At 38.7% G+C, this 12,883-nt stretch overlaps 1 protein-coding gene across 2 annotated transcripts; it reads right to left on the reverse strand.

Annotated features, from left to right (window-relative positions):
* Positions 1-10,108: 10,108 nt before the first annotated feature.
* Positions 10,109-12,465, reverse strand: LOC123398272 (protein ADP-ribosyltransferase PARP3-like). 2 transcript variants are annotated; one of them, XR_006610124.1, is made up of 6 exons: positions 11,897-12,465; positions 11,086-11,260; positions 10,873-11,006; positions 10,535-10,775; positions 10,323-10,450; positions 10,109-10,187 (listed from the first exon to the last, which is right to left on the reverse strand). XR_006610124.1 is itself a non-coding variant. In XM_045092758.1 (5 exons), exons 1-3 carry the CDS (start codon positions 11,266-11,268, stop codon positions 10,679-10,681), a joined length of 414 nt encoding a protein of 137 aa, XP_044948693.1. In that variant the 5' UTR covers positions 11,269-11,319; the 3' UTR covers positions 10,109-10,187; positions 10,323-10,450; positions 10,535-10,678. The 2 variants fall into 2 exon arrangements, 1 of the variants encoding a protein (XP_044948693.1); XM_045092758.1 differs by lacking the exon at positions 11,897-12,465 and having other exon boundaries at positions 11,086-11,319.
* Between the last annotated feature and the right edge of the window lie 418 nt (positions 12,466-12,883).

Here is a 12,883-nt window from a genome sequence, read left to right on the forward strand (position 1 = left end):
CTTTGATACTTACTCACCCGTGGTTCGACTGACCACTATTCGAGTACTACTTTCACTAGCCGCCTCACATGGTCTTCTCGTTCATCAAATGGATGTTAAGACTGCTTTCCTAAATGGAGAGTTGGATGAGGAAATTTACATGGAACAACCAGATGGGTTTGTAGTAGATGGTCAGGAAGGGAAAGTATGCAAGTTGCTGAAGTCTTTATATGGACTTAAGCAAGCACCCAAGCAGTGGCATGAGAAGTTTGAAAGGACTCTTACAACTGCAGGCTTTGTTGTAAACGAAGCTGATAATGTGTGTACTATAGCCATGGTGGGGGCGAGGGAGTTATCCTTTGCTTGTATGTTGATGACATACTGATTTTCGGAACAAATCTGAACGTTATTAAAGAGGTCAAGGATTTCCTATCTCAATGTTTTGAGATGAAGGATTTAGGAGTGGCTGATGTCATTCTGAACATCAAGTTGTTAAGAGACGAAGATGGTGGGATTACGTTGCTTCAATCTCACTATGTGGAAAAGATCTTGAGTCGCTTTGGGTATAGTGACTGCAAGTCCTCTCCCACACCATATGATGCGAGCGTGTACTTCGAAAGAATCGAAGAATTGCTAGAGACCAATTGAAATACTCTCAAATTATTGGCTCGCTTATGTACTTAGCCAGTGCTACAAGACCTGACATCTGTTTTGCTGTTAGCAAATTGAGTCGGTTTGTCTCAAAACCAGGACATGTGCATTGGAAAGCTCTAGAGAGAGTTTTGTGTTATTTGAAAAGCACTGCAAATTATGGAATTCACTATACTGGACATCCAAAGGTGCTTGAAGGGTATAGTGGTTCAAACTGGATCTCTGATGCTGATGAGATAAAAGCCACGAGCGGATATGTATTCACTCATGGAGGTGGCGCTGTTTCTTGGAAGTCTTGCAAGCAAACGATCTTAACAAGGTCAACAATGGAAGCAGAACTCACAACACTAGATACAGCTACGGTCGAAGCAGATTGGCTTCGCCGGCTCTTGAGTGACTTGCCGGTTGTCGAGAAACCTGTACCGGGTATCCTTATGAACTGCGACAATCAAACTGTGATCACGAAAGTGAGCAGCTCAAAGGATAACATGAAGTCATCAAGACACATTCAGAGAAGGTTAAAATCTGTGAGGAAAATGAGAAACTCCGGAGTTATTGCATTGGATTATATCCAAACATCTAAAAATCTGTCAGATCCTTTTACTAAGGGTCTATCACGTAATGTGATAGAAAATGCATCGAGGGAGATGGGTATGAGACCCACAATTTGAGTTGTTCACAGTGGTAACCTATTCTTTCTGATCGGAGATCCCGTAAATTAGATGTGGAAGAAAAGCTGTTGGTCAACTGAGAGGAAAGTATCCTTATCATTAATAATACCACTCCATGAAGATGCAATACTTTCCTAAAACTGCATGGCAGGTTGATGTACATCTTAATATGTTCTAAGTGGCTTATTGAAGCAGAGATGTTATCCTGCAGAACATCTTTTGAAGAACATACCTATATGAGTCTGATTGTTAACGTCGCAATCTATGAGAGTAGGGTGCTCTCTAGTAAACTCATGAAAGGTCTCGGAGTATGACGCATAAGCTCCACCTGCGGGGAAGTCCTACGGTAGCCTAGTATCGATCAAACCTGTGTGTGAATCTAGTTTCGCAGAAAACTTGCAGTTCAAGGCCTAGTCCACTGTTCAAGTTGCTTACTAGTGTAGCTTAGAGTTCTAGGTGGAAGTTCCACTGCAGTATCGGTATATAAAACAGTGTTTTGGAACCAAAGGCAAAATTTTGTGTGCCTCTCGGATCTGGTGGGGGATTGCTGGAATTTTATTCAATTATTTGGGCCAGCCCAATATATAATTCCTAATAAATCCTAGAGGCCCACGCAGCCCATTTGTGCAAGGCAAGAGGTGGAAATGTTTAGTCCCACATTGCTAGTTTAGTGGGAGTTGGACCTCCTTATAAGGGAGGATGTTTCCACACATGTATGAGCTTGAGAACAATAGAGACACACACGCGCGCTCCTCCTCCGCCGCCCGCCTCGCCTCGTCACGACGCGCCGCGGGTTGCGGGAATGAGCCGAACTAAATTTTTGCCACGCACGACTGGTATTTTAAAGTCCACTCGGAGAAGCTGAATGTTTTGCTAGTGGATATTGAAACCGAACGCTGCAGTTTCGCTGTTGTCTCTTCGTTTCGTATCCCGTCACTCTCTTCGGCTCCCGTCACTGGTCTCTCGCCTTCTTCTCCCGCGCCTATAAAAGAGGTCGCTCCTCTCTAGAAGAACGCATCAGAAGTTCCTATCACCATCGGTTCCTTTCTCTGTGCTGCTGCTACGTTCTTCCTCATCCCGTCTTGCGGCGTGCACCGTTTGTCGGGACAGTAGGCCTCCGAAACTCCGTCTCTTCGAGTCCTGTACGGGAGAAAGGGCGATAAGGTTTTTGGGGAGCGCTCAGCGCGACTACTGGCTTCCATCACAGACACCGACGGTTTCTTCCCGGACGATGACTACTTCCCTGACGTAGACCACCTCTCTGGTAACATGGCCAACGACAACACCAACAAAAATCCTGCTGCTGCAACTCAGTACGTACTCATGTTCTTCTTCTTTCAGTTTCTATCGCAACTTTTTGCTATAGTATCTCTTCTAGATATGTACCGTGTCTGCTCATCACTTCCTATGGTACCTTGTCTATATAGAACGGTTATGCATATGTTCTTTTCTAGATCATATGTGCACCTGTCTTCTGTCTTTTCATCTCTATATTGCATGCCTTCTTCCGTCTTAGTTATGATGGTTAGGTTTATCCTAGCTTTTCTTTTAACAAAATCCTTTGATAAATTGCTCATATTTCCAACATGGTACGAAAATAAACTGTAGAGTGCGCGTTTTGTTATTTTCAATGGCATATACTGCTCGGAGAAGTGCATGCTTTCACCAAATGTGGTTTCTTGTGGATAGGACATGGAAAGATTCGATGGGTGAAGATCTGTCACATTTATATCAAAGCACATTGGTATCATCGTATTGGCTTCATCTAGTGATCAATATTTAAAATTATCCATGCGCTGTATAATGGTATATAGAAGTGTCACCTTGAAATGGAACCATGGCATAACAAAACAAAATTGAAAACCACTAACAACATTCTCGAATTTGGTCAAAATGATGATTTTGACACGATCTTGAAAACAATGACCAATAGCATGAAAAAAATGAAATGAGAGGCTAACAAAAGCTACGAAAAAGCGCACGTGTTGTCGCGGATAAAGACGTAAAAATAATTGTGAGGTTACACAGATAAAGATGTACTCCCTCCATCCATATATATAGGGTCTAATGCATTTTTCAAGATTGCCTTTGACTATTGATAAGATTAATAGTATATGAAATGTATAATGTGAAAATTATATCATTGAAAACTCCTTTCACGTACGAACTTGAGGATATGCTTTGTGTAACTTGCATGTCATATATTATTGCTCTAACATATGGTCAAAGTTAGCCTAAAAAAACACATTAGGCCCTATATATATGGATAGAGAGAGTAAAATAAATTGTGAGGTTACACGGATAAAGACGTAAAATAAATTGTGAGGTTACACGGTCCAAAGAAACTAGGAATTTTCTCAATAGTGAAAAAATGATCTTCAAATATCAAAATCTGTAGCATAGTGTAGCAAGAATGATGAAATCCGATACCAATGTATAACGTAAAGCGTTCTTTCAAAATCAAGTACTCGCTTAGTCACAGTTTAGAAGGTACTCCCGCCGTCACGGTTTAGAAGGCATGCATGAAAATTCTCTCGAACCTGGTGGTTATTGATTGACTATGAAATGAGTTAAAAAATAGCACTCACACTACGCATGCATATAAAAGTACTCCGTCCGTCACGGTTTAGAAGGCACGCTTGAAAAAACTCTAGGACCAAGGTAGTCGTCGATTGGTTGTGAGATGTAGGATGTGTAAATGCTAATGTGCCTAATCAACTGAGAAAATACTAGTACTAATGTGTGAGAAGCAAATTGGGAGGGCGCATGCATGAGTAGTACTAGTACTAATTAATATGAATAATTGCTTTCGCGCCTTATACTTGTCTATTTTGGAAATGCACACAAGTTTAATTGTGTCTTCTAAACCGTGACGGAGGAAGTAGTACACAACAGAATACTAATTAAAAGCTAGGAGTAAATGCAATGTGTCTTAAACCTTGTCTATTGTGGAAATGTACGTAAATTTAATTGTGCCTTCTAAACCATGACGGAGATAGTACGGTTAAGTTTACATGCCTTTTTACAATAGATAAGGTTTAGGACGCATTGCATTTACTCTACCAGCTAATGAGTACTTCGTTGTACTATTTTTATATACATGCATAGTGTGAATGCTATTTTTTACTCCATCTCACAACCAATCAATAACAAGCACGAAAATTGCTTTCGGAGCTCGGCCTCCCTCGAGGCCTTTCAATTTGAAATTCAAATTTCATGAAAATTCAAAATTTTACATTTTAAAAAATTCTGAAAAAATACAGGGATAAGTGAAGGCGTAACACACGTGTGTGTAAATTTTAAGAAAAAAATACGTTAAAATGAGGACTGTACAAAAAAGACAAGCTTTTTTACACATGACACTATTCACCGTTTCAGGTCATGATTTTGTCTTTTTTGTGGAGATCGTATTTCAAGGTATTTCATCCTAAATTTTTACACACATACACATAACATCATTGTTTACTTACATATTTTTTTCAGATTTTTTTAAAACCGAAAAGTTTGAATTTTGAATTATTCAAAAATTCCGGCCACCATGGAGCTCGGCCTCCAAACGTCCGCACTCTAACAAGCATACCTTCAAAAACCGTCATGGAGGAAGTAATACAAACGAAAATATTTTTTTTACTAAAGCTTAGTTGTGACGCTTATAATAACTAGTTAGTTGCCCGTGCGTTGCAACGGGGCATACAAATTTTGAAGGATTTAACACCGATCATGGCAAACCTATATATTTAGATAGATTCCAGATGCACAGCAGGTGATATTGTTTAGTATAGATGTCAAAGTGTGTTGCCACAGGAAACAAGTGTGTTTCCACAGGAAACAAAGCCTTGAATGTCAAAGTGTTAAATGTCGGTTGTTTTTCTCATATACGTCAAAGTGTCAAATGTCGGTTGTTTTTCTCATATACCCTCACTTTGTTTCTACACAAATGATTGGTTCACGGTTGTCATGCTTCGTTTAGCGTAACTCTAATGCTACAATGTTGCCTTCTCCAACTATGAAATCTCCGTCACGTTTTAACTCTAAGGATTCTTTTATAGATGCAATCTTACTTGAAAAATATGCTCCTACTAATGGCCACTTATGAAGTATCAAACATATAATACATTGCTAGAGGTGTGGCATTTGAATATGTGCGAAGGAAGCAGAAAAGGATAGTGAACAAAGATATTGTAACAAACATATATTGATTATCACACATTAAATCCAATAGGGTAATTAGTTACCAGGATCAAAGAGTTTATACTTGCCTAAAAAAAGTGAAAACACCAAAATTACAACATAGTTCATACCTATGGAAACTTACAACTGATATACTACTCGTTACATACATATCACACATTCTGAGAGCTATCCAATGTTGTAGCCACCACAAGAATTGCAATACAAAAGTTGGACCATTGCAAATATGAGGTGACGATTTGACCACCCATGTAGTAAATCATGCCTGCAGAAGTTGATAGTCAAGTCGAACCTGCAATAAGCCAATAATAGAAGAATTTTCCGTGCCATCAATGTATGATCATACTGAAACTGGATGTAGTGCTAAATTAATTAATTTACAACTCAAGATAATGATTATAATTCTTGTTTCTAATATGCATACAAATATAAGGTTACTACTTAAGTTTTGCTCACACAATTGTTTTTCTAGATCTTCTAGTGCATAGCACATGATTAACTGAGTATATGTATGTTGTGGCAAATGTACATGTATGATACATAACCTTAGTTCAAAACCACGACACTTACTTTAGATCGGAGGGAGTAGTATATAAGGCTTGCCATCTCCTGTCAAATTGTATATACTTGCAAAATTTAATAATGATAAGAGAATGATAAAGAAAGTGCATACATGCATGACAGAAACAGAGTGAATGTTGCCTCTCCATCATCTACTTTCCAAGTTCCCATCAGTATGGCATCTAAGAATACAAAAGAAATAATTCAATTACTACAACATGGAAGATAACTTTGATAGGCCTTACCTTGGATCAGGTCAAAACGAATGGCCACATGATTTTGTTAGTGCAAACTGCAAACAAAAAACTCCTCTTAAAAACTTTTTACTAACCTCTGTGTTGATTTGTTCAGTACTTATGTTTTTAAGTTTAGCATTCTAAAAAAGCTATCAAAGAGCCCATTGATGTAAAATAGAAGGGATGCTACTACAGATATTTTAAGGCTTGCTAGTTACAAATGAATTAGTAGCACGCTATTAAATGACATCAGGTGACAACAATGTAAGCTTAAATGCCAAGCCTAATACTGCAACTGAATGGATGAATATGCAAACCAGTTTGGCAATATACGTTACCAATCATTAGCCCACCTCAGGGTAAAACAAGTATCCAAATAGTAAAGAACCAAAGCACATGAGCGGTGTTGTAATCAATCATGTAGATATTATAGAACATCAGTGACTTTAACCCCTGACTTCACTGATTTTAGAAGCTTTGCCAGATATAAAATAATTTCAATTTCCTTTGCACAAGTTAATACAACGGAACTAAAAGGACAGAGAAGGTAACTTCCTTGAGAATTTGTAAATTAAACATCACTGGATCTAACTTCACTGAGAATGTATGCTTTGTGCATATTAATATTTTGAATGTAACTTCACTGAGAATATATCTAATGAAGTGTCACTTCCTTACCATAAACCGAAAAAATCATTGAATTAAACATGGAGTAGTTGCCATAAAGAAGCACCAACTTGATAAAGAACAATACGAACACCACAACTTTACCACCAGAATCAACCGTGAATTATGCTTGGTCCATACCTGGAGGTCTTGACCAGCAGTGACTTAGTGCAGAAGCAGGTAGTAACTCCTTAGTGTTGCTAGGTCGCGTCATCCCCCAACCAGTCATGATATTGTCTACATCGTACATTTCACGAATCATTAGTTCAAGGAAAAAAATTAAGAACTAACATCCAACGACTAATAACACACAGAAGGGCATCCATCATTTGGACTTTTAGATATAAGCTAATAGCTCCCCATCTTCATCTTCAAAACTCAGTTTTAGTACTAATCAAAAATATGTTGATCAACAATGTATTCCCGACTCTACTTGAAGAAAAGAATATACATATGTTTCCAACTGAAAAAGAGCATGTGATATTTTTAGGAAAAATGTTGGGGTACAATGTTTTATGTTATCGGAATATTCTAAGATATTCTTATCTTCATGATATCTTTTTTAGGGAAAATTAATTAAAAATATATTTCGTTCTCTTGCTATGCACAACAGATTTCCAAACTCTTAAGAGAGAAGTATGTGAGGTACATAACTTTTGAGAGAAATTACATATTATTTAAGCTGCAATATCGATGAAGAATGGAAATTTGGTGCATACTACTCAGAGGAAGAGAGATATAATTTATCAAAGCCATGTAGTATGTGTACACTTTGTCCTAAAGAGTGTGATTGAGTTGTTGGTGTACCAAACCAATCTGCGTGACATTCGGTAAAATCTGCAAACATCGTAAAACCTGAAAAATCATAGTCGTCAAGACGCAGCTTGCCCGCATCCATCGTGGTCCTACAATTCCAGAGTTAAAATTACCTTTGAGGCGTCTTCCCTTGCGCAGTTAATTATCTCCCTATAGGGCATTGTTGTGATATAAATTTAGGTGTATATACGACCCTAACTTGACCTGAATAAACAAGCAAAGTTGATGGAAATTTTAGGATAAAAGCATACATCACATCGATGAGAGGACAAGGACTCAGAGCTAGGCATGTTGAATGTACTATGTTCTGCAAGGTCCATAAATACAGATGGGATTTTCTATCGTGATGGTTATCTTTTGGAAGTAATGTAATCTGGTAAGTAAGCTAATTATTACCTGGACCCCAACACATACAACGCGTCCTTGCTACCTGCAAATATGATGCAATTATTCCACATCCATCCATCCAATTAAAAGTATATGTAGTTAGAGGCATCAAATGAAGTATTTCTGAAATCATTTAAACCACGGAGCACATGTAACGTTGGTCTCTAACTGCCACCACTCTAGGCCCATTAAAGTATGGTTTATTATTCAACACGAGGCCCTGGATGGAGATCAACACCTGCAACATGGTGGAATTTGACTTGCTCCACTTCTCACATCCAGAACCCCACCAAGTGTTCAGCAGGCTAAGGCACACCTTTCCACTCTCATACAGGTTTGGATTTAGCCGAAGCCCACCTGAATGGTAGTACACTTTCTGTGCATATCGGATAGGATTTTGTTAAGAGATTGCATTGGTGGTAATAAAGTGGAAAAATAAGGGGAGGCAGGTGTGAAGTGCCAACATACCGGCATCGCGGGTACTCAGGAGGAAAACGAACATCAAAGAAGAAAATACCGTCATGATATGGAGTTCTAGAAGGCCCAACAATAGCAGCCCTTAGCAGATCAATCCTGTCCTCATAAACTCTAACATATATAGATCCTGCATAATATGAAACCAAACTGAGATCCACGTTTTTATTGATAAAAAACGGATTTCAGGTGTAAATCCTCTAAAAGAAAAACTTCAATGCAAGTATGACATGAGTCGACGACACATTAGGTTAGGCTTAGTGATATGCCAACACGATTTGACAGTTGCAAATAATTTTCCATTTTTCTCCAAGTATTAAATGATACTTTCTCACACGGTATATTCAGTATAAAAAAAGAGGTTGAACCATAAATCTGGTTTTCTTTACTGAACTGTTTGGTCTTCGAAGGGTTGGAAAAAAACCAGTGATAGGAGAACGTGGGTGGGGGGACGAACGAATGAGAGGTCGAACCATCGCTCTAGTTGAACCATCACGATGTTCGATCCTGCTTTGATAGTAGAGACATGTGTACTAATGAGTCCAAATCCTGTTTAGTACGTGAATAGACAACTCATGTCTACAAATTTGGCAGTTTCAGAACTCAGTCAAGTATAATAGATTATAACAAGATATGTAAAACAGAAGAAAGGGATACTAATATATATGTAGAAACAAATATCTTGTAAGTTTACGGGCTATTCACTTAAAAATGCCTGAGAAATGAGAAAAAAAGATAATACTCTGTCTTGCAAATATGGTGTCTTATAATAAAACCATGTAATACAAGAAAGAGCACCATTTCCTTAGCCTGAAAATAAAAATCAAGAAAGGTAACATTAATAAGTTGTTCAAGTTGTCCATGAATGGAAAATATCCAATGTGCATACACCTTGAATGGTAAGAAAGATTGATCAGTTATACGAAGATCGTGAAAAGCTATGAGAACTCGGTGCCTAGTCAATTTGAGAGTGAAACGCTTCATATGGGATTGATAGATAAGATCAAAACACAAGGTCTTTTGCACCTTCTTCTGGAGGGTCGATGTCACTTTAATCTATGAAGTATCAATATCTGGACAATAAATATGAGTTGGTAAATTTGTGCAACTACTAAAATAAGCATGTATGTGAGCTGGAATTTCTAAAACAAACAAACATACATACATACCCTGCTAATTTAACTATTTATCCATCCCTACATATTCATCCTTGCAGGTGCAGTCATGATGCAAACGTTTAAAAATCAAATGGTCAATTATTTCCCCCAAAAAACCTATATATAGTAGTGTGTCTACTGTTTGGAGAAGACACACCGAGTAGTTCAGAGTTCATACTTGGTAACCTTCAATTTCACTAATCTAATGTAATTGAGAATCAACAAACTTATCAAGCAACTAACAAATCAGGATTTGGTAACTTTATTACCTCATTGAATTATACAGGTGCAGCAAGAAGAATTGTTGAAGGGAAAACAAACCTCTCTTCAAATGGGCATCTGTAAGCATCCCAATAGGAAGGTCAGGCAGATCCTGGGCCATCTCTGTCAAAGCATACCTGTGACACAAACCAGTAGGTATCATATTTGTTATGATCTCTCCGACAAACAGAGGGCCACTAAATTGTAGGCGACTAAACTATTCAGCAAGTTAAACGATTCCCCAAGAAACATGAACATGTGTTAACTGACACCTGTATATTTCTTGGCCGCACAATTGCTTTAGAAGAAAAGAAATGGCAGGGTCAAGCTTGCAGTGTGCTGCTGCAGCACCCAGCTAACGAAGTGCCGCACCTCCATGACGCACATCGAAACCAACATCCTGATAAGGAGAGAAAAAATAGTTATGTTTCTGGGTGCTACTCCATAGCATGGAATCAGAAAAGAAAGAAACTAAAAGATGTACCATGTCCAAGGGGTACATCTTCATACTCTTCTTCTCAAACTTCTTTTCTCTCTCCCATGGCTCGAAATCATTTCCAGTAACCTCCTTGAACAGACGGGCAAATTCCTTGATAACATCATTGACACGGTTTCCAAAATCCTCGACTCATTCCTCTGCCATCTGATCATGGCCAATTGGACCCTTCTTGTAGAAAAGGTGCAGGTGTTTTTCAGGTAGCACGATCAGCTGCATAATGCAGAGCCTGCATAGATAGAACAGTTTGCAAGTGCTCAAATCAGTGTACACTTCACCTCCACTAAGGCCTCAACACACATGATATATAACACAGAAGTACATACTGGTTAGTCTCGGATCCTAAGTCGCAAATTGAACAGACACAATTGTAGATGATGCCATCCTTCTCAAAGATACATCCGCCGTCTTTGCCCAGTTTAGAGTCGTTGTGCACCGATCTTTTGCCAGCAAGTTTCAGCTGCCCAACCAAAACAGAGCTATTGATTACCCGACTGAAGCTGCAATTATAAGTGCATAAGTTAAAGGCAACTGATTACCTCTGCCGCCAAAGTCTCGATGGCCTCCTCGCTTGGATCAAGCTTGTCGAGCGGCAGTCCTCTGCCCTCCGGAACAACATCCGATACAATATCATAAGCAGCCAATGGCTGGGCTTCCTTCTTCTGAATGATATCGACTATCCAGTTCTCACTCACTACAGGAGTTCCGCGCTCCCTGCGCATGCATGGTCCAATTGTGCAATGAAAACATGATCAGAAAGGGTAATGTGCAGGCAAGCATTCCTTTTTAAAAGTAAAAATATCACGTTGAAATCATCTAATGCAGAAACAATCAATTAGGACCCGTCTCCAACTTGGCAAACCTGAAGTAAAATATTTGTCACACAACTATGCGTGTATTATTAGAACAACGATGTGAATGCTATATAAATTCCTAGCATGTGCATTACCAATTTAGAAAATTTGAAAGTACTACTAATAAGCATTCAATAGTTGGTTTGGTGGAAGAATGATTTTGTATTTAGGTGCTATAGCTGCCATGCTAGATTAATATGCTTATTAGTTTTACATTCCTAAAAAAAATCTTATTACTACCTTACACATTTTCTATTAAAAGAAAAAGTGGTAGTTCTAACATCGCATGCATCAGCAAAATAGGATAAGATAATAATTTTCAAATTGATGCCTTGACCATCAGTCGAGCATACGAATATCCGCCGAAAGAACTAAGCAAAGAATAGACCTCTGAAATGTTGCACGTTGCCAGAAGCATATTGTGCATTAACTCGTAAATACAAAGCACAAAATAGATCCACATGTCACTCGCTTAATGTATGAAGTTATATCTTACCAGTTGAAATTCTTGTAGGGCAGCAACAACTGAAACTGCAAAGATGAAATTGTGCAAATGACCCCCTTGGTGATGAACCAAGCATTGAAGGCACTGAGTAACACAAGCAACAATTCACATTACTCCAGAAGCATATTCTGCCATTGGGAAACCAATATTATAGAAAGTAAGAATCATGAATATGAAACCACTGGTAGTTGTATTACAACAAAAGGAGTATGTAGCGTCATCTCAGGGTGACCTAGTAGGAAGGAGGGAGCACACTGGGAGTAAAAGAAAATTGGCAATGAACCTGCAACCTTAGGAATCTGAACAATTAGTGCATGTTGATTTCCTTTAGGATTATTATATGCAGCAAAAAGAAGACCAGTTTAACATATTTCACTTCGAAAAGTAATAATTCCACAATATGACCTAGGCTTCTAGCAATCATTTTGAGAGCTTCCCACCACTTTGATGAATGACTTTGGCATGAGAAAATCCGTTCGTAGAATATCCTTAGTTGTCATAAGGAAAACCCATAGGGAAGGAGCTCACCTTTTAAGAAATACCAACACCCTGCAGGACAAGAAATGGGGACAATTAGTTTACATCAAAGAAACCCTGTCTCAGTTGCTGGGGATTACTGGAGAGGTTGATCACTCGTATCTAGTCCCATAGAGGAAAAAAGCAAGATGCAACATTATATTGAATCAACTCAAGTTGTGTCATATGTCTGTACGTAAATGACATAGACCAAAACCTGGTTACATTAGCTCAAAGATACGTTTTGATGCGTGCAGTTATACGTGTGGCACACATATATCTTCAAGAAATAAAGACGGTGTATGCTAATGTGATGGAACAAACATATCATAGAGAACGGTTCCCAGCCCACGCGCACAACCGAATCCAAGGCAACGAAACGACGGTGGCTGGCGGCACCGTAGCTGTGGGGAACTGACGCGGCGGACATCCAGACGATAGGCCAGCGATCCGACAACGAGA

Source organism: Hordeum vulgare, chromosome 5H (genome assembly GCF_904849725.1).
Source record: "Hordeum vulgare subsp. vulgare chromosome 5H, MorexV3_pseudomolecules_assembly, whole genome shotgun sequence".
Lineage (NCBI taxonomy): Eukaryota > Viridiplantae > Streptophyta > Magnoliopsida > Poales > Poaceae > Hordeum > Hordeum vulgare.